Source organism: Protobothrops mucrosquamatus, unplaced genomic scaffold, assembly GCF_001527695.2.
Source record: "Protobothrops mucrosquamatus isolate PMUCROS unplaced genomic scaffold, P.Mucros_1.0 scaffold550, whole genome shotgun sequence".
NCBI lineage: Eukaryota > Metazoa > Chordata > Lepidosauria > Squamata > Viperidae > Protobothrops > Protobothrops mucrosquamatus.
Window position 1 is genome coordinate 642,365 of NW_015386854.1, and position 22,557 is coordinate 664,921.

A 22,557-nucleotide genomic window follows, 5' to 3' on the forward strand; every position below is an offset into this window, starting at 1 on the left:
AGTTCTCGCCTACATCGTCCATATAGGACGACTCGGGAACTCAACTCCTACCCCGGGCAGCTCACCTATCCCCTTATGCCCAGGGGAAAGGTATCAAGCCGTTTGACAGCTGATGCTGGCTGTCAAACTGGCTTTTACGCAAAACAGGCGGGAGGCAGCAAACAGCTGCGACCAGCGAAATCGCCTGCCACCGGAAGTCCCCGATCTCATGGTCTTCTGTTCTCTTACCATTCCCTCACCCTCTTGATCTGGCTTCTCCTTCTCTCCTTCAATTTGTATGACTGTTTCCACTGTTTTTTGTTCTGTCTGTTTTTGTTCTTTTCTATCCTCTTGTTGATGTTGTACTCTTTCATCCAGGAATGTTCTGTTTCTTTCATCAAAGTCTTCTGCCTTCCAAACTGAATCCAGTCAATATCTTGTATTGTTTCAATTGATTAGGATCCCTTCTGGCATTAACCGTCTAAAGTTTATTCCTTTAGCAATTAACTTTGGTCAAGAAGTGATATTGTCTTCGTATGTCTCTTATTCTCTTAGGGATCTGCTTCAACACCACAATTTCTTTACTTTTATATTGTAATGGTTCATCTCTAACTCTTCTCAGTATCTCATCTCTTATTGTTTTCTTTATAAATCTAACATGGACTTCTTTGGGTAATTTGGATTTCCTCACACAGCTTGAATTCATTCAAAATATTTCATCCATTTCCATTTGTATTTCCGGTCTTTCTATTTTTAGGGTCTCCACAATAAATTAATGATGATTTCTGCTATATCTTCCTCCTTGTCTTCAGGTATATTTTGGAATCTTAAGTAGTGTACAGCTTTCTCCATTTCCAAGGCTGCAACTGCCGTTTCTAAGTGTTTGTTCTAATCTTTCATTATCTTGAATTAATGCCTCCATTTGTTTCTTCTGATTTATTTCTTCTGATTTATTTTCCATTTTCTGAATTTTTATTCATTTTTAGCAATCATTTGTTAATGGGCATCAAATTGTGCCTTTATATCCAGCATTTGATCATTTAACTTATCAAAGTTAGTTTTTGTCTCTTCATGGTTTTTCTGTATTGATTCTTGAATTAGCTATAATGTAGCTTGCATCTCTCTTTGAGCACTATTTGGTTTTTTTTTTCTGTTGCAGCATTGTTTCAATAGATCCCTGGCTTGCTGGACTAGGTGTTCCAACAGAGGGTGCAGAAGAAGGTTTTTTTTTCATAAGTTTAGTGAGATTTGGTGCACTCATTTTTCAATTGAGTGAGTTTGTAAATACACTAGGACAAAAAGTAAAAGAAAAAAAAACCTGCCTTAGGCTATAATCCAACCATGAAACGAGCCAACTACTTTAGGCTAATCCAAATGTTCCAGCTAGTTTAAAGATGTAAAAAGCCCTCTGTTTCCAAATAGTTTCTGTTGTAGTTATATCCAGGGTCAGAAGATACGATTGTAGAAAGTCTTTTCTATCATAGAGTCACATAAAGTTCTTTTGTTTACACCAGGTGTTGTTTCAAGGTCAAGAGCTTCTCAAGTTCTTTTAGTATTTTGGTATTATTGTAATATCTCCTTTCACCACTAGATGTCCTTATTTACTGTATTATCTATGTCCAGGTTTAAAAAGTTTTTTTTAAGTTGTTTGCTCATAGAAATTAAATATAAAAAGATTTTCCATGCTGTTAGAGTTAACTAAATTATCTTTAAATCAGTCCCAAGTCCATTTTTATATATTTTTTTTATATTTCTTAATTTTATTCCACTGTTTATAATTTCTTGCTGTTTTTAACTCCCTTCTTCCCAAATCATTCTGGGGTCTTTGCTTCGGAATTTTTTTCCAATCAGGGGATCTCTATTTCCAAGTCCATAAGGAAGAGGAATAAAGAAAACAGTCTCACCCAGTTCTCAGCATGTTGTTGACAATCAGCTGTTCGGTGGCTTGCTGCAGCTCTTCACTTTTTTCCCAATTGTCGATGACTTGACTGCCTGTGCCTATAGGCAGCTTTTCTTCTGTCCATTTGAAGAGGTTCCTTGGTTCGTTTGGATCGACCGCCATCTGGTCCAAACTCCCAAAGCTTCCCTTCTTCTTCGTCGCCTCTCCAGGGCAACTTTCTGACCCCTTAGGGTCTCCAGACAGAGCAAAATTGGGCTAAAAGGTCAGAGCTCCAGATTCTTCCAACCGTCTTGTCATGACATCAAACCAGAAGTTTGTAGGGGTGATGAGCAAGGAGGGGACCCCTGCTTGATCACGGGAGGGCAGCAGCCCTTCTGCTTGATCCAGGGCAGCCCTCCTGGTATGTTACTGAACTATTGATTAACCCAGCCATCACATTGCTTTTTAAATACTTAAATGTAAAATTAGAAAAATAATAAAAATATTATGTTAAAAAAAGTAAAAAGTATTTGTTCCATCATTCCAACCCAAATGACATTATATTATGCAATCCACTTTATTTTTTTATTTTTTTTATTATTTTTTTAGATTTGTTAAGGACAAACTGAAAATTTCTGCAAAATGTTATATTCCTGTTAACTTGCTTTATAGGAGAAATAATGTCCATGCATAGAAAATGAAAAAGTATGTCTGGTGTTTACATTCAACTTATAAAATAAATAATTTTGACAATGATTTTTAACTATATTCTGACAGTAAATTTATATTAGTATTCTATATCCATTTGTTTCCTGTACTAATTTTGTTTCTTAATCTGTTTTTCTTTAGAATGATTGAAATAACTAGAATGGCCAACAAATCTGTTGTGAGAGAATTTCTTCTGATGGGATTTTCTGATGACCGTGACATACAAGTTTTGCATTTTGTCATGTTTCTAATCATTTACTTAGTAGCTTTTGCTGGGAATTTACTCATTGTCTTTGTTGTGATCCTGAACTACCAGCTGCATACTCCCATGCATTTCTTTTTGGTTAACCTATCCTTGACTGATATTTGTTACATCTCAATCACTGTCCCCAAATCAATGGAAGTTTCACTGACAGACAATAAAATAATTACTTTTCCTGGATGCATTGCTCAGGTTTTCCTAGTTATTACTAGTGCATCTTCTGAGATCTTCTTGCTTACCCTAATGGCTTATGACCGTTACATAGCTATCTGCCATCCTCTGAAATATAGCCTCATCCTGAACTGGAATACATGTGATCAAATGGCAGTTGCATCTTGGGTCAGCTCCCTCCTATATGCCTTGTTACAAACAGTCATTGTTTTCCAATTAAACTTTTGTGGGCCAAACAGAATTGAACAATTCTTTTGTGATATTCCTCAGTTACAAAACATTTCTTGTACAGATACAAAAGTGAACAAAATTCTGATTTGGACATTGGGAATAACTGTAGGTTCCATTTCTACTGGATTGGTTTTTGCTTCTTATGTCCACATTATTTCTGCTGTGCTGAAGATTCAATCAACTGAAGGCAGATGCAAAGCATTTTCGACTTGTATTCCACACTTGACAGTTTTTTCTTTATTCATCTCTATGGGTTTGTTTTCATACATGAGGCCCAAATTTCTTTCTTCTCCTATTATAGACTTACTTTCTGCTGTTTCATATACAGTTGTACCTCCTGTTATGAATCCAATCATTTATAGCCTTCGGAACAAGAACCTGCAAGCAGCTGTGTGGAAATTAACATCGAAAGCAAACAAACAAATAAATCCTAACCTAATTTGAATGTCTTCAGTCTGACAAATATAAAATTTCCTTTTGAAAGGATGAGGGATCCATGTCTCTTGTTCTCTTAAATTATACTTTAACATATAGGTTGGCCTCCCTACAGTATGTTGCAAAGTATTTGCATGCAATGGAGAGGAGATGAGAATTATATCGGACATAATTCTACACCAGTAACTGGCAACACAAACACTAGATTGGATCTCTTGCTCCTAACTGTTTATTATTTATTTTCCTCAGTAAACAAATGAACAAATATAACATTTTTTTTTAATAATTCAATTTCCTGGTTTTCTTTTTATCTAGTTTTATGATTTGTCTGAAAAATGGGTCATATTTTAGTTCCCATTTATGCAGAAGTATTAAAAATTCAAAAAGGTTCACAAACAAAATGGCTTCATTTTGTATTGAATTCATTTTTTCTTCTTATAGCTACATCATCTCTCCTGTGCTGAAGATTCCATCAATGAAAGGCAGATGCAAAGTCTTCTCAACTTGCAATCCACACTTTATAGTTGTTTCTTTATTCATCTCTACAGATTTGTTTTCATCCATGAGGCCAACATTTCTTTCCTTTCCCATTGTAGACTTACTTTCTGCTGTTTCATATTCAGTTTTACCTCCCTTTCTGAATCCCATCATTTACAGCTTTCGAAACAATCACATTCAAGCAGCCCTGTGGAAATTAACATCAAAAAACAAAAATAATTTCCTAACTTGATTGGATTGTCTTTAGTATGACAAATATAATATTCTGTTAGTAGAATGTAATTGCAATTGGCAACCCAAATACTGGATTAGGTATTTTGATCTTAATTTTACAATGTTTATATTAATATAACATTTATTATTTAAATCATTTTCTTCAAATGTACATGTACAACATTTTGAATCATTTATTTAAATGGTTTTCTCTTTATCTCATTTTATGACTTGTATGGGGAACAAATAAGTTTTAGTCCATATTTTTACAGAAATATTGAAAATGAAAAAGATTCACAAACCTTTGAACTTCTTTGTGATATATAATATGATTCCCTGTTTCATATACAGAAAAAACAAGGCAAATGAGTAACTCTACAAGATCATAGTCATTTTTATTCAATCAGTAATATAAATAGTCCAAAATATTACAGGACTTTATTCTCTGAAACAGTCAAATACCTTTTAGAAAAATTGGTTGGCAGATCTTTATCTAACTTACTAAGGTAACATACATATGCTGTCTAAAGATTTCATGAATAAAAAATTTCCATCTCAAACAATAGAATTGTGGGTTCATCTTTTTCTGTCCTTATTCAAATCAAATCAATCAAATACTATGCTAGTCAAATATACTCAAATCAATGTCCCATTTTTCACTGCTAAACGTTTTGCTAAAGTCTCTTGGCTAAAATAGCCAGTTAAAATTTTAATATCTATATTGATCAATGAGTGCAAAACAAATTACCTTTACCAGGTTTTTATATAATACAATGAGATATAATTGTTAAAATTTTCATTATATAGTTTTTAGAGGTTGGAAAAAAAGTTGTTCACCATTAAAATTATATCATTCTATCTAACATCAATGAAGTCTTGCACTTTGCTATTATTGTTATTATTCCTAAGAAATTTATTTTTAATCTCATCTATCCATCCAAAGGAGCAACTAGTTACTGATGATTTAAAATTAAATATAAAATCAAATAAAGATCCATTTATAACATTTTGTTTTGACCATAGTACAAAGATATTTTGAGCTGTTCCAAATAAGCAAAAAATAAGATAAGATAACCTTTATTGTCATTTTATACTGTGGGCACAATGGCACACATCAAAAATGAAATTTAATTGCCTGCTCTCAAAGTGAAACACATACATGACACACACCTAATACATACTATGAACAACATATGTATAGACCCACATCCCTACATATACATAGCAAATAAATATTAAATATTGGATTTATAATAGGCTGTATCTAAAATATACAATAGCAAATACTAATAAACACAACAGCATTGAAATTGAAATTAGATGGATTTGTATGAATTAGAGAATTTAGAGAAGCACAACATATAACCACATGGCCTGACAAAATAATACTAAAGAAGAAAAACTTCCATGACCTTTTGATGAGTGGAGACTACACAAGATGCTTAAAGAAAATGTAACACTGGCCTTAATCCAGTATTCTGTTCAATCCCAGATTATCTCCCAATAGAAGGGGAGAATTCCCTTGAACCCAGTTGACAAGTGGAGATCATATGATCTGCTTGAGCCTAGTTTATTGAATTACATGGAAAATATAAGGTAATGTCCTACCCACTGAAAGAGTGGAAAGACAAAGCTTATATAATGTTTTGTTTACAGGAAAGTGAACAATAGGTTCCAAATTCACACCCATAACAACCTAGCAATTTTAATTTTGATTTGTTCAATTCTTGACTGAACTTACTTGAGTATTGTTGTATCCTGGGCCTGATGAGGCAGCTCAACAGGCCCAGAAGTGTTGCAAACGGTCCCGGGCAACCCAAAAGCTGCCCAGGACACGACTGGTTGGCGTCGGCCTTGCGCGCAGGCGCAAGGCACGAACAAAGGAGAATTATGATAGGCTGTTTGGAAAACTATAAAAGGCCTGCGAGCCTGTTGGTTACTGAGTGGTAATGGGAATAAATAAAGAAGAACTTGGTTACAATGTGAGTGTGTGTCGCTTCAATGCCGGGAACCCCAAGACATAAAAGTGGCGACAAAGGTGGGATCGCTGCAAGGAAGAAGACAACTGAAGAAGCTAGCTTCTAAAAAGAACTGGAGACCGGGAAGTCGGCACCCAAATCTGCACTCTCCTGCCAGTACGCAAATGCTGGAGGTGGGCTTGGCAAATGGGCCTCTTCCCCACAGAAGTTGCAGCGAGGCTAAAGAAGCTAGAAATGTCAAAAATCATCCGTCTGTCCAAATTTGACGTGTCTCACCTGGAGCATTGGAACTCTTATGTGGCCCAGGTGGAAAACTACCTGCAAGTTAACCAGGTTTGAGAAGACGGCTTGAAGGCAGCAACCTTGCTGTGCGTCTGCGGCCAGGACACTTTCGACGTAGTCGAAAACTTAGTAGCTCTTGCGCCGCTTGAGTCTGTAACGTACACAGACTTGAAGAATATGTTAAAGGACCATTTCCATCCAAAGCTATTGGTGATCGTGTGGAGGCACGTTTTTGAGCAGAGGGACCAGAAGCCTGGTGAGTCTACTGCGGAATTCATTGCTGCCTTAAGGCAAGCAGCCAGGCCTTGTGAGTTCAAGGACCTGGAAGAACGATTGCGAGACCGTTTTGTCTGCGGCCTCAAAAGTAGAGAGCTGTAACAGAAAATATTTGTGAAAGCTGAAGTCACTTTCCAAGATGTCTTGCATAAGGTTACAGCTGAAGAGGCAGCAGGCAGCGCTGTAAAGGCCTTGCGACTCACCAAAAGCGCTACTGCAGTTGTGTCCGTCCATCAAGAGGACGCTCGAGAAGAGGAGGTGGACAGACTTCACCAGCCAGCAGGAAGAAGGATGAAGGGGCATCCAGACAATGCCCCAGCATCTCCTCAGTGTCTCAGGTGCGGAGGATACCGTAAGCGACCTGACTGCAGATTCCGCTCTGCCATCTGCAGGGCATGTGGAAGGCAAGGCCACATTGCCTCCGTCTGTTTGGGTCACCAGAAAGTCCAATCTCGGGAAGAATTGCTTCAGAAAGGTACCAGGGTCCCCAGCCAACACAGGATGGGTTTCTGCGCATCGCGCAGGAGTATTCTGAAGACAGGGATACACAAGCCCCTTAAGAAAAAAACTTTGCATTGACGTGAAGTTGCAAGGGGTTCCCTTATCAATGGAGTTGGACACCGGGTCCGCTTTATCCAGCATTTCACTTGACACATTCAAAAGGATTTGTAGCAGTAGTGGCCTTTGAGTCAAACTCAGGCCATTGAATTTAATCCTCACTGACTTCCAGAATTCCAAAGTCAGTGTGAAGGGGGAGGCTATGCTCAAAGTGCAGCGTAAAGCTTTTGAAGGCTTCCTAGATGTGGTAGTAGTTGGGGGTGAACACACAAGTCTTATTGGACTCGATTGGTTCGAGGCCCATGGAATTCAAGTGACTGGGCTGCACAGCATGCAAACATTGGGCCTTGCAGAAGTAAGCAGGGAGTTTGCTGATGTGTTTAGCTCAGAGCTTGGCTCCTACAAGGGGCCTCCCATTGCATTACGTTTAGACCCAACTATCACACCCATCAGGATCAAGCCTAGAAGGGTGCCTTTTACCCTCAAAAGCAAGATAGATGCAGAGCTGGAGAAGCTGCTCCAGCAGGGCATTTTAGAACCTGTGGATTCTAGTCCATGGGAAATCCCCATTGTCATGCCTTTAAAGGCTAATGGAGAAGTCCGCATATGTGCAGACTATAAGTGTACACTGAATAAAGCTTTGCAACAGCACGCTTATCCAGTGCCTGTGGTAAGCCACATTCTGGCCTCCCTCAAGGGGAGTGCACATTTTTGCAAAACTTGATTTGGCACAGGCCTATCAACAGCTACCTGTTGATAAGGCAACTGCAGAGGCCCAAACAATTGTAACTCATAGAGGGGCCTTTAAGGTCAAAAGACTGCAGTTTGGGGTTAATGTAGCCCCTGGCATATTTCAAAGTGTCATGGAATGCACACTTCATGGTATTCCTGGGGTCTGTCCCTACTTTGATGACATCCTCATTGCTGGGGAGTCATCTCAGAATCTAGCAGAAAGATTAAGAGCTGTCTTGTTGCGGTTCCGCCAAGCAGGCCTTAAATTAAAGCAAGACAAATGCAAAATAGGAGTCGTTTCCACTGATTTCTTAGGTTTCAGGATTGATGCTCAAAGCATCCACCCTGCAGAATCTAAGCTTCAAGCCATCTAGCAGGCCCCTAGGCCCACATCTAAGAATGAGCTGCAAGATTTCTTGGGGCTCTTAAATTTTTACCATGCATTTCTCCCACATAAGGCTGCAGTGGCAGAGCCGTTACACAGGCTCTTAGACAAGCAGGCTCCATGGCAGTGGACTAAAGTCCATGACAGGAGTTTCAATGAGGTTAAGGCCTTGCTCTCTTCAAATGCTGTTTTAGTGCATTTCAATGAGCAACTGCCTGTATCTCCTTATGGAGTAGGAGCAGTACTGAACCACCTGAAGGCTGATGGGACACAAGTCCCTGTGGCCTACTATTCAAGGACTCTGTCATCTGCAGAGTGGAATTATGCTCAGATTGACAGAGAAGCCTTGGCCATAGTGGCTGGTATAAAGAAATTCCATGATTTCTTATATGGCCGCCACTTCACGGTCTACACAGATCATAAGCCTCTGCTGGGGTTGTTTACTACCAACAAACAGACACCACACATTATTTCCCCACCTATGCTGAGATGGTCAATTTTCCTGTCAGCATATGATTATACACTCATCCACAAACCGGGAAAAGAGATGGGTCACGCAGACGGCCTCAGCAGATTACCTCTCAAACAAATAGAGGATGCTCCTGCGCCTGCTATCAATATTCTTTCAATTCAGGAGTTGCCTGAATCTCCCCTCAATGCTAGGGACGTGGCTGCAGAAACTGTCACTGATCACACGCTCACATGTGTGCTGACATGGGTCTTGTCAGGTCAAAATCCTGGGAACCAGCCTTACTGTTCCTGGGGATTGCCGCAGGTTGCTAGTGATTCCCCAGTGGAGGAGCAAAGGCATCCTCACAATTCAGCTATTACTCCAAACAGGGAGTCCTGTGCATCAGCAATTGCTCTGAACAGGAAGTCATTCCGGGGGGTGGCCTGCGCATCCGCAAGAGCACCAAACAGGAATTCTCCTGAGAAGGAGTTTGACATAGAGGTGGCTCCTAACTCTGGCACCTGGGCCACCTACACAGGTGACTGGAACTATTGGGGCACTGCTGCAATGCAGGTCACGTCTGAGTCTGGTCGCAGGCTCGAGGGACTTAGTTCCCAGGAGCAGTCCATGGTGAACGGGGAGACCTTCGCTCCCACCATCGGGTTTGGGGATTTTCTCCTCTCCAAGGGAACCTGGATGGAGTCCAGAAGACTCAGCCAGCCCACCACAATGGGGGTCACCTGTAAATTATGAGTATCAAAGTCCTGGTTTATCGAGCCCACCAGACGGGCCAGTAGGCCAGGCACCCTTAAGAACAAGTCCTGGTCTGCCTAGCCGGGCAGGTGAGCTGACAGGCCAGGCACCCTCTCTGACCTTGCGTAGGTCTCAAAGAGCTAAGGCCCCTCTCAAGCATCTGGGACACTATGTGAGGTTTCTGTCATCACAAAGAAACCTTGCTGGTCTATGACGAGGTGATGGGGATCTACACTTGGTAGCACACTAATTATAATTTTGGAGAGCGGTTGTTAAGCTAATTTTATTACTTTATGAAAAATATTCTGCCTGTGTGCTGGGCAGAGAAATTCTTTTTCTTTTGTGTTTTTGTCAGGAACCAAATGTAATTGTATGTTTTATCTAGGGGGGAGGGGTGTTGTGTCCTGGGCCTGATGAGGCAGCTCAGCAGGCCCAGAAGTGTTGCAAATGGTCCTGGGCAACCCAAAAGCTGCCCTGGACCAGACTGGTTGGCGCCGGCCTTGCACGCAGGCATAAGGCACGAACAAAGGAGAATTATGATAGGCTGTTTAGAAAACTATAAAAGACCTGTGAGCCTGTTGGTTACTGAGTGGTAACGGGAATAAATAAAGAAGAACTTGGTTACAACGTGAGTGTATGTCGCTTCAATGCTGCGAAACCCAAGAAGTAAAACATATCTCTAATGGTTCTCAGTGGGCCAGGTCCACTTGTTCAATATGCAGGGCTGATTTTGCACTTTTAGCCCCTTAGTAAGCTATTTGTATTTTATTTTTAGTCATTAGACTGAGCACTGAAGGTTCTGTCAAGCCATTTTAATTAGACAAAATTATTTAATAAATTTTGTCCCCATTCAATAGCTGATCTGGTAAATTGTTCAGCTTTAAAATGTGGTAGGAGCAATTGAGGTCCCTATGGGAAAATGGATTTGGATCAGAAATCCTTATAGGTGGGAGAATTGGTGTAGTATTCTTTCTCAAGTTGTGAAGATGACCAGTGCACCATCAAAAATCTCATCTACCTGTTCCAAGTAGCTGTAATGTTTATGAGAATTGGCACAGAAAACCTCAAGGGGAAACAAGAAAAGCATTTTACTTAGTGATAGTAAAGGCATGAAAAATGAAATATACTTCGTTAAGGTATTATAATGTATTTCACAATGATGTTTCAAAGCTTGTAAAATAACTGTGTTTCATCATTCTCTGTCTTTCATGTAACCTATGGACAGAAGCAGGATCTACAATCTTAACTATTCTTACATGTTTTAATGACAAAACCTGTACTTTTCAAAAGGTGTCAGTTAGTGAACAAACTTCCTTACTGATTCTAAGAGAAAAATTAAATGTACAAAATATCCAACTGAGGGCAATTTAACACTCAACTGTATTCATTCACCTTAGTACATATTCACAGGGAAGGGGGAGGATAAGTTTTTTTTTCAAACAGACAAACAAACAAACAAACAAACTAATAATATGTAAGCAAGCAAGCATAGTATCTGGAATTAGGGCTAGCAGATATTTCAAAACATGAAACCTGTGTTGTAGATCAAATTATCTTTCTCAAAACCTCTGATATTTCTAGATAATTTTAAGAGATAATAATAAAATTATTTTAATGCTTTCTAAAGAATCTGCTCCTGAGAGAGCACAATATTCATCAGGGGATTTTAAATGGGACATAGAACTTTTATGGGACTGAGATTGGCCATGGGATTCAAAAGAGGTTGTTAAGTTAGAGAAATAGGATAGCTGGAATAGCTTTCTCAGGAACATTCAATATCTGCCCCAGAATGTCCCTATTGCATTTTTAACCTTAATCAGATTTTACTTGAATTTCTAAAAATAATTCAAGAAACTTGTTACATTTTATCATTAGCATTACTATGGGAAATTATGTAGTTTGTTGTTCTGCAATAATATTTTATTTTCATTGGCGAAGCTTTGGGGCAAACAAAAAGATTCATGATTGGCTCTTTCAGCAGGGAAGAGGGAAGATGGTCATTTAATTCAGTTTTTTTCCCCTTGGAGCGATAGTAGATGATAATAATTCATTTATTTAATTTGGAATTTACCCATTCATTTCAGCATGAGAATTATGATCAGTCTCTAGAGAATGATTCCTTAAAACAGAACAGAAAACAAGGATGATATAATTATTTTTTTTCTTTCAATTCTTCTTACCAGAGAGTTAGAACCTATAAAATGGTGGAAAAACACAGGTGTATTTGTATTGTCACTTTTCAACCATATTTCAAGACAACAATAATCTGATTGCTGTATCAATATTTATTGAATATGAAATCTTATATGGATAACTTAACTCATTTACTTCTTTATCCTGCAATTGGACACCCACTTACACAGCTATGGGCTTCACTGAATTCAGGGATATATGTCAACCAGCATATGTGTGAAATCTAGGAGGATTGTATGGTAATATGCAATAACATTATTATGTATGTTTGTGTGTGTGAAGGCGGGGAGGCAGAAAGACACAGACAGAGGCAGAGGCAGAATGCAGCATAGGTTGGAAATCCTATATCCAGTTCTACTATATAAAATATATATTTCAGTAAAAATGTGTAACAAATTTAATCTCTTAAAGAGGAGGGGGTCAACTTATTTTCCAAAGCACCTGAAGGCATGACAAGAAACAATGGATGGAAACTAATCAAGGAGAGAAACAGTCTGGAATTAAAGAGAAACTTCCTGAGGACAATTAACCAGTGGAACAGCTTGCCTTCAGATGTTGTGGGTGCTTCATCTCTGGAGGTTTTTAAGAAGAGACTGGACAGCCATTTGTCTGAAATGGTATAAGGTCTACTGTACTGGTTGAGAAAGGGGTTGGACTAGAAGATTTCCAGCTCTATTGTAACTTTTTTTCTCTCCCCTCACATGTAGCTATTTTCTGTTGAATTATAGTTGCTTAAATAAATATTTAATTCCTCAGTTATTTTAAGGAAAATGAAAATACTAACAGACAAGTATTTCTCCATAAATCCCATACGTATACATTTTACATTTAGTTTGCAATATTATTAATTTTTCTAAGGGGAAATGGTGAGAAAGAGACAAAAAGAGAAATATATGTACATTTCAATGTATATATTTAATACAATTTTCATTAACATAAAATTATTTTTACAAACCAGCTGCAGCATATCAACATTTTTTATCACTTCTATTTCTTTTATTTTTACCATTAAAATGTTCTCTTTCTATTAAATGCCATTTTTTTCAATATAATTCCCTCTGACACAGACGGATTGATAAACTTTGTTATATATAAAATGTAGAAAAGGCAACAACAACAACAACAATAATAATAATAATAATAATAGTGTATATGTTTTTAAAAATATGATCATCTCTTTTGCATTTTAAGAATATATTCATTCAATAGGTTGCATATATCACTATTACTAAATTTGTACCCCTGTTCATTTCCTCTACTAATTTCCTATGATATTCTCTTTTGGTTCAGAAGGAGTCAAAGAAAACAAATGGCCAACCAATCCACTGTGACGGAATTCCTTCTGATGGGATTATCTGATAATCATGATATGCAAATTCTGTATTTTGCAATGTTCCTTGTCATTTACTTATTAGCCTTAATTGGAAATTTCCTTCTTGGTGTTGCTGTGATCCTAAACCAGCAACTTCATGCTCCAATGTATTTCTTTTTGGTAAATTTGTCATTCTCTGATGTTTGCTTCATCTCAACTACGATCCCTAAAGCCATGGCTACTTCTTTGACAAATAACAGGGATATCTCCTATGTTGGATGTGCTGCTCAGGTCTTTTCAGTTTTCACATTTGGAGGTTCTGAGCTTGCCTTGCTGACTGTCATGGCTTATGACCGCTATGTGGCCATCTGTCAACCTCTGCAATATACACTAATGATGAACTGGGATGCCTGTTTACAAATGGCAGCTGCTTCCTGGATAAGTACTTTAATCCATGCTTTGCTACACACTATTCTCACTTTCAGGTTAAATTTCTGCAAATTCAATAGAATTGAACAATTTTTCTGTGATATTCCTCATCTGCTAATTATTTCTTGTATTGATACAAGAATTAATCAGATTTTGATTTTGGTTATAGGGATTACTGTAAACTCATTTTGTAGTGGGCTCATTTTTATTTCCTATGGCTACATCTTCTCTGCTGTACTGAAAATCCCTTCAGTTCAAGGCAGATATAAAGCTTTCTCCACATGTATTCCCCACCTGACTGTCTTTTCTTTATTTTTGATCTCTATTCTCTTTGCATATATGAGGCCCCAAAATGTTTCCTCCCACACTTTGGACTTGCTCTCAGCTGTTCTCTACACAGTTTTGCCCCCACTCCTCAATCCCTTCATTTATAGCTTCAGGAACAAGGACATCCAAAAGGCTCTGTGGAAAATGCTAAAAATAAAAGTGAAGTAAAAGTAATAGTTTTATCTATGTAGGGTTTTCTCTATATACCGTAGGTCTTTTGTCTTTATTTATAAGCATTCCTATATAGGATACAACTTTGCAATGTAAAATCTCCACATTAAAGCAATCTTTTTTGTCTTCCAAATGCTTGAAAAGTTAATTACTATCTAAATGCTGGGAGTGGCATTTAAAGATATGGCATAGAATTATCCAACTTCTGCAATGTTTTGTTTAATACAGTTCTGGAAAGAAGAATTAGGCTTAAATATGTTGGATATATACTGAATTCCATATTGAAAATAGAGAATTTATCAAACAATGAAGAATGCTTTGTAATACTTTGAAATAGATGATTCTGTCCGAATGGAAAGACAATATCATTGTGGCCTTGAATTGTTACACTGGTGATCTTTATCTCTTCTTTGCTTCTGTATTGCTTCTCTATTGAATAATTATTCCACACTACAGAGACAATCTATTTCAAGATTCCATGATTACCATAGTTTTTGAAGGATGCATAATTTATTTTTAAATGAAGACATTCTGTAGAATTCATTGATAAACAACATTTAAAAAGAAGCGTATCTAAGAAGCTAAAAGACATTATTATATTGTGTCTGAAACAGACAACATCAAATTGATTAAAATTTCAGACTCTATGCTGCACTAATCATGACTATTTATTAATTCAATTGGTTACTTAACTCCCTCTCATTTTAATTAGGATTTCATTAAGATACATGCAGGATTCTTCTTATTTAGGATTGCATTAAGATACATGCAGGATTCTTCTTATTATTATTCCTATTAATATATAAAATGAGAGACTGTGTAAAATCAAGATACTAGTTGAGTTGTAAAAAATTGGAGTACTATTTTCAATACTTTTATTTATGTCTTTTGGGTAGCACAGAATTAGAATAAAAGATCTTACTAACAAATTAACTATTAGTTTTACCACTCATGTCCTCAATAAGGTGCCTCATGGTCTCTGAGGGGCCCTTTTCTTTTCTTTTTCCTTTCCCTGGAACTTCTGAAGAATGAAACTGTCTGTGCCAATGATCTCTCTTTTAAGGCAAAAGGATAAAGAGAAGGAATCAGGCTAGGCTGTGCCACAGAACAAGGAGTAGCATTTCTCAACGCAAACCAACTGTAGTCTTCCAGAGTTAGTATCCTTGATAGTGAACATGCTATCAAACCCACACAAATACACAGAAGCTTCAATAAAATTATGCTATTTTTGCTGGAATAAGTCCTTGCCAAAACAAACCTTAAATATTTATCTACCCATAAAAATACCTGCTGGATCCATTCATTAATCTGTCAGATCTAGGATCCTATGTCACATCACAGACACAATAATCATTCAGAAAGTTTTCAGCCATGGGCATGATAGCAGTGGCCTTTCTCTGCTGTTACTGTCTAACTCCTCATATTTTTTGTTTGGGGGGAAAAATGGAAAGACTTGGTCAATTTTAAAGCTCAGGTTTTCTTTTTAAAATATTACAAAATTACAATGTTTTTTTTTAAATCTATTTCTATGCATTTTTTGCTATTTTTTATATATTTCCCTTCATGTTTAAAAGAGGTCAACAAACAGAGTCATGTGGTTTCTAGCCCACCAGTTTAACCACTACAATAAACTATCTTTCTCTCCAGAGACAAGCTTTCAGTAAGAAGGATGCTTTGCCTTCCACTTGCAATGTTTGACCTTGACATTTGTATATAAGTCCAAAGTAAATAAGATTCCACAAACACATATCCATATAGGAGTCCATAATAGGGTATTCATGGGGCATTTCTATTCAGCAACCTATTAATCCTTTGGTTAGGATTTGAATCATGTTCCTTAAATATATTCATCCTAGATAATATTATTTTACTCCATTGAAATGTAGGAAATGTTAGGTTTTGTAATCTAATTTTGATTAGATGGGCTTGTATAAATTGGAGAATGAAGAGGAAAATATGACGTAATTATATGGTCAGACAAAAGGAAATAGGAGGGGGAAAATCTTTCATAATCATATTGATGTGTGGGGACCACACATTTCTTGAATCAAGTTTAATACTCTTCCTGGCTTCACTCTATCCCAGATGAGACTCCAATGGGAAATTTCCCCATAATCCAATTGATAAATGGAGGTCACATGGTCTGTTTGATCCAAGTTTATTGAACTGCCGAGGAGTTCAGGAACAAGGACATCCAAAAGGCTGTGTGGAGAATGCTGAAACCCTAGAAGTATAGGTTTTCTCTATATAGCTCTTTTGTCTTTATTTATAAGCATGATTCATATAGTATACAATTTTGCAATGCAAAATCTCCACATTAAAGTGATCATTTTTAAGTGGGTCTTTCAAATATTGGAAAATTAAGGATATAGCATAGAATTATCCCATTTGTATAACTTTTTGTTTAATATTGTTTTGGGAAAATAAAGTGGGCTTAAATATGCTGGATGTATACTGTATACTATATTTCCATATTGAAAATATAGATGGATTTATTGTAACTATCATACTTTGAAATAAATGATTCTGTTCCAATGAAAAGATAATATCATTGTTGTCTTGAAAAGTCACACTGGTGTTAATAATTCTGTTCCATTCTGACTTTTCAAGGTTGCACTGAAGGTATGTGTTCGTTTCCTGCATCTGAATTGATTCTCTATATGACATAATGCAAAGACTGATCAATATTTATCTATGTCATCAAGATTAAATGCTGTGTTAAAAGCTGTGTTGCTTATTTGTTTGATTTTTATTATTCCTGTTTTGAGAGGGTGGGATTGTTATGTTTTTATAGTATTAAAACAAATTTTAAAAATAAAATAAAAGAGGAAATACTTTAGATTGTGGCAGTTGGATAACACTAACAAGTCAAATCTTCTTTCTTGTAGTTTTTCATGTTCATAAGGTGATTTTCTTTTCCTATTAGCTTTTAACTCTTAAAAGAAAGATAATTTATATCCAGGTTCTTTGACTGTCAAAGTTTTTGAAAGATGCTTAGTTTACATTGCCATAGATGTATACTATAGGTAATAGATGAACTTTTTGCTAGTCAGTTAACTAAGATATGTAGCAAGCACATCACAATAGTAATAGAAGACTTTAATTACTCTGACATCAACTGGGAGACAAACTCTGCACCAAGTGGAAGATCAAACAGATTCCTGACAAACCTAGCAGACAACTTTGTCTCCCAAAAAGTAGAGAAGAGAACTAGGGGATCAGCCATATTGGACTTAATTCTCATTAGCAGAGATGAAATGATAGAAGGTGTTGAAACCACAGGAATCATGCAATATTGGAATTCAACATTATGCAAGCACAAACAATAGAATACAGTCAAACTAGAGTCTTGGACTTTAAGAGAGCTAATTTCAATAAACTTAGAGAGAGCTTGGGAAGGATTCCACGGATAAGAATCCTCAAGGGGAAAACAACTCAAGAAGCTTGGGGAATTTTGAAAACTGAGATTATAAAAGCCCACTATAGCACAATACCAACGAAGAAGAAAAATAATAGCTTTCAAAAGAAACCAGCATGGCTGCATAAAGAACTCTCTGATAAATTGAAAGACCAAAAGGACAAGTATAAAAAGTGGAAAGAGGGGCACATAACTAAGGCAGAATATCAACAAATAGCTCAAGCCTGGAAAGATGAAGTGAGGAAGACTAAGGATCAAAATGAACTAAGGCTTGCGACCAAAGTTAAAAATAACAAAAAAGTTTCTTTCAACGTGTAAAAAACAAGAAAAAGGTTAAGGAAATGATTGGTCCACTAGTGGGAGAAACTGGTGGACTGGAAAAGAGCTGATGTAGTTCCCATCTTCAAAAAAGGAAACAAATGGATCTAGGAAACTACAGACCTATCATCCTGACCTCAATACCTGGGAAGAACTTGGAAAAGATAATCAAGCAATGAATTAGCGAACACCTAGAGGCAAACAAAGTCATTACCAAAATCGAATACGGGTTTGTTAAAAACAGATCATGCCAGACAAATCTTATTGCATTCTTTGACCAGGTAACAAAATTAGTGGACCAGATGAATGTTGTAGGTATAATTTGCATGGACTTCAGTAAGGCATTTGATAAAGTAGACCACAACCTACTACTTGACAGGATAGAAAAATGTGGGTTAGACAGCATTACCACCAGATGGATTCGTAGGTGGCTACTACTTCACAATGCCTTGGAAAGGCCACACTTGGAATACTGCATCCAATTTTGGTCACCATGATGTAAAAAAGATGTTGAGATTCTAGAAAGAGTACAGAGAAGAGCAACAAATATGATTAGGGGACTGGAGGCTAAAACATATAAGGAATGGTTGCTGCATCCTAGAACTAAGGAAAAATTTCCTGACAGATAGAGCAATTAATCAATGGAACAACCTGCCTCCAGAAGCAGTGAATGCTCCAACACTGGAAGTTTTTAAGAAGAGACTGGATGGTCATTTGTCTGAAATGGTATAAGGTTTCCTGCCTGAGTAGGAGGTTGGACTAGATGACCTCCAAGGTCCCTTCCACCACCACCACCACCACCACCACCACCACCATCATCATTTTATAGAGTTCACTACACCCTGCATGTTTAATTTATTTCTAAACTAAAGCACTCTGTAGACTTCACTGATACATTGCTTTTTAAAAGAAGCATATTTAAGAACCTGGAGGACTTCCCTTAGTGATTCTTTTGGTTCTGAAAGAGCTTCTATCAAAATGATTAGTATTTTCAAATACAGTATATGCTGCACTAATCAGTATTTATTTACTAAATCAATTGGCCACCTACTCCACCTCTTTTTAATTAACATTTTAGTAAAATATATAATAATAATAATAATAGTAAAGTTGGAAGGGACCTTGAAGGTCATCTAGTCCAACCCCCTGCTCAGGCAGGAAACCCTATACCATTTCGGACAAATGGCTGTCCAGTCTCTTCTTAAAAACTTCCAGTGTTGGAGCATTCACCGCTTCTGGAGGCAGGTTGTTCCACTGGTTAATTGTTCTCACTGTCAGGAAGNTCTCTTCATTAAACTAGACATACCCAATTCCAGCAGCCGTTCCTTATATGCTTTAGCCTCCAGTCCCCTAATCATCTTTGTTGCTCTTCTCTGTACTCTTTCTAAAGTCTCAACATCTTTTTTACATCGCAGTGACCAAAACTGGATGCAGTATTCCAAGTGTGGCCTTACCAAGGCATTGTAAAGTGGTATTAACACTCTTTTTCTTTTTATTCCTATTGATTTACTAAATTAGTCATTGAATATAAAAGTCAAGATACTAGTTGAATTATACTAATTTAGAGTACCATTTTCAAGTCTTCTATTCATTACTTTTGACAAGCCATTTTTTTTAAATAAAAGACCATACTAATCTTTCCATTAAAGAAAATGAACTATTATTTTCGTTTGTCTCATAGTCAACCAGATGTTCAGACCAGATTTGGCATTTTTACACACCTATCGAGTCCTTCCTAAGGACATGAGATAGGCAGATGTGGAAGTTTTATGGCATTATAGGTATTGCCATAGGATGTAAGTTATTCTGAATAAAGTTGCCCTCCAGACAAATGACATTTCTTGCTCTTTCAATGAAACTACTTTGTCACGCTGTTGATTGTAGTTGGTCTGTACAATCTTCTTACAGAAGTTAACCAAGTGATCCAGTTTATTCAGCTTATAACTATTATTATTAGTCTTAGGATGCATTCTTAGAGAGACAGTATTAAGGTCATATGAAGTGTTTGTATTTGGAATACTGTATCCAGTTTCGGTTACCAGAATACAAAAAAATATGTTGAGACTCTAGAAAAAATGCAGAAAAGAGCAACAAAGATGATTAAGGGGCTGGAGGCAGGGGATAGACTAGAAGACATCCAAATGCCATTGCAGCCCTATGATTCTATGATTTTAAGTGGTTAGTGTTTCAAAATCAGCTCCACACATCCACTTCTAAGCCTGGAAATTATGTCAAAAATCTGTCTAAAACTGAAAGCATCAACATAAATAGAAGAATGGAGAAAGGCCTTTCCCTTTTGTCTTGCAATTCTTGCTGGAGTTGCTATCAGAGCCAAGATGAATTGGATTGAAAACAAACACATTTGGCATTTATAATACTGGAGGGAAAAATGTAGTTGGATAGGAATAAACTGGAACTGAGACAATACTCTCTGTGATTTCAGAGGTAATGAATGGCCATTAAGGTTAATGGCTATTGATAGAGCAATATTCCATAATGTTTGCCCAATCATCTTTCAAAACATTGGCCATCATCTCATTTTGTAGTAACCAATTTTACTTTTCAACTATGTATTCTGTAAAAAAGACCTCCTGAAATTAGTAATAATCAGATCCCCAAGTTCAAATATGGTGAAGGAAGGAAGAACTTTCTCCCCATTTCAATTCTCCCTACCCTGCTTGAAAATTGTTCATTTGATTGACTGTAAAGTGGAAAATTGTGAACTGTGTGGAATAATTATGGTATGATTGGATGAACACAGTGGTAACTTTATCCTGAGAACTTCCTCTTCCCAGCCCTATCCGTACTTTGGAGGTAGGATCAAAGAGTCTCAATCAAGAACCAAAGAGATTGATTAAATATTTGTATTGAGCAATGTTGGTCAATTTTATCATCTTTAACATTGTGGATTTCAACTCCAAGAATTCTCGAGTCAGCCAGAATCCACCAACCCAGTAGTTTAAATTGTTATTGTGTTTGAGAAACACTGCTCAAGAGGACCTTTCCCATCCTTGTGCCTTCCACAACCAGTAAAAACACCAATATACTATAGTGTACCTTCAAACCTGGCTAATAATAATAATAATAATAATAATAATAATAATAATAATAATAATAATAATAATAATAATAATAGTAATAATAATAAAGTTGGAAGGGACTTTGGAGGTCATCTAGTCCAACCCCCTGCTCAGGCAGGAAACCCTATACCATTTCAGACAAATGGCTACCCGTCTCTTCTTAAAAACTTCCAGTGTTGGAGCATTCACCGCTTCTGGAGGCAGGTTGTTCCACTGGTTAATTGTTCTAACTGTCAGGAAGTTTCTCCTTATTTCTATGTTGCTTCTCTCCTTGATTAGTTTCCATCCATTGCTTCTTGTCCTGCCTTCAGGCACTTTGGAGAATAGCTTGACTCCCTCTTCTTTGTGGCAGCCCCTGAGATATTGGAACACTGCTATGATGTTCCCCCCTCGTCCTTCTCTTCGTTAAACTAGACATACCCAATTTCAGCAGCTGTTCCTTATATGCTTTCGCCTCCAGTCCCCTAACCATCTTTGTTGCTCTTCTCTGTACTCTTTCTAGAGTCTCAACATCTTTTTTACATCGCGGTGACCAAAACTGGATGCAGTATTCCAAGTGTGGCCTTACCAAGGCATTGTAAAGTGGTATTAACACTTCACGTGATTTTGATTGTATCCCTCTGTTAATGCAGGCTAGCACTGTGTTGGCTTTTTTGGCAGCTGCAGCACACTGCTGGCTCATATTTAAGTGATTGTCCACTAGGATTCCGAGGTCCCTCTCACAGTTACTGCTATTGAGCAAGGTACCCCCTATACCATACCTGTACGTTTGGTTTTTCTTGCCTAAATGTAGAACCTTGCTTTTTTCACCATTGAATTTCATTTTGTTAGATAGTGCCCAGTGTTCAAGTCTGTCCAGATACTTCTGTATCTTAAGCCTGTCTTCTGGAGTGTTGGCTATTTCTGCCAGTTTGGTGTCGTCTGCAAATTTGATGAGTTCCCCATCTATCCCCTCATCCAAATCATTGATCAAGATGTTGAAGAGCACTGGGCCCAGAACAGAGCCCTGGGGCACCCCTCTACACACTTCCCTCCCTGTAGATGTGGTTCCATTGAGGACCACACACCAGCTACAGATCCTTCTGGTGGTGATGCTTTCTATCCCACATTTTTCTATCTTGTCAAGTAGTAGGTTGTGATCTACTTTATCAAATGCCTTACTGAAGTCCAAATAAATTATATCCATAGCATTCCTCTGATCCACTAATTATTGAGGGTAAAGAACTGTAGAGCTATATAAAGCTGTAAAATTGGGTGCAACTCACTTAACAGTTGCCTTGCTTAGTAATGGTATCAATTTTGATCATAGGCAAGTACTACTTATACATACAAAATACAAATCTAATCACAGGAGCATGGACAGGGAGATGGAAGGGGAGATCTAAGCCACTAAGCCTCAATTGCAAAAAGCCAATTCTTGAATGAGCACCAAAATGAGATGAAGTTAGTATTAGATGTGTAGCAACACAGACACCTCCCCTCCCCAAAAGTCCCTAACTAAAGCTAGCATGTGGTGT

General features: G+C 37.4%; 2 protein-coding genes across 2 annotated transcripts; both read left to right on the top strand.

Moving 5' to 3' along the window:
- The first annotated feature begins 2,535 nt into the window (after positions 1-2,535).
- Positions 2,536-4,011, top strand: LOC107288480 (olfactory receptor 14A16). Its single transcript, XM_015817102.1, has one exon. It carries the CDS (start codon positions 2,709-2,711, stop codon positions 3,672-3,674), a length of 966 nt encoding a protein of 321 aa, XP_015672588.1. The 5' UTR covers positions 2,536-2,708; the 3' UTR covers positions 3,675-4,011.
- A 9,283-nt stretch (positions 4,012-13,294) lies between these two features.
- Positions 13,295-14,221, top strand: LOC107288473 (olfactory receptor 14A16-like). The gene has a single exon (XM_015817095.1). It carries the CDS (start codon positions 13,295-13,297, stop codon positions 14,219-14,221), a length of 927 nt encoding a protein of 308 aa, XP_015672581.1.
- Positions 14,222-22,557: the final 8,336 nt, after the last annotated feature.

What these genes read in the sequence shown, in the direction of transcription:
- LOC107288480 (XM_015817102.1), top strand. Translation starts at nt 2,709, where the DNA reads ATGATTGAAATAACTAGAATGGCCAACAAATCTGTTGTGAGAGAATTT.
- LOC107288473 (XM_015817095.1), top strand. Translation starts at nt 13,295, where the DNA reads ATGGCCAACCAATCCACTGTGACGGAATTCCTTCTGATGGGATTATCT.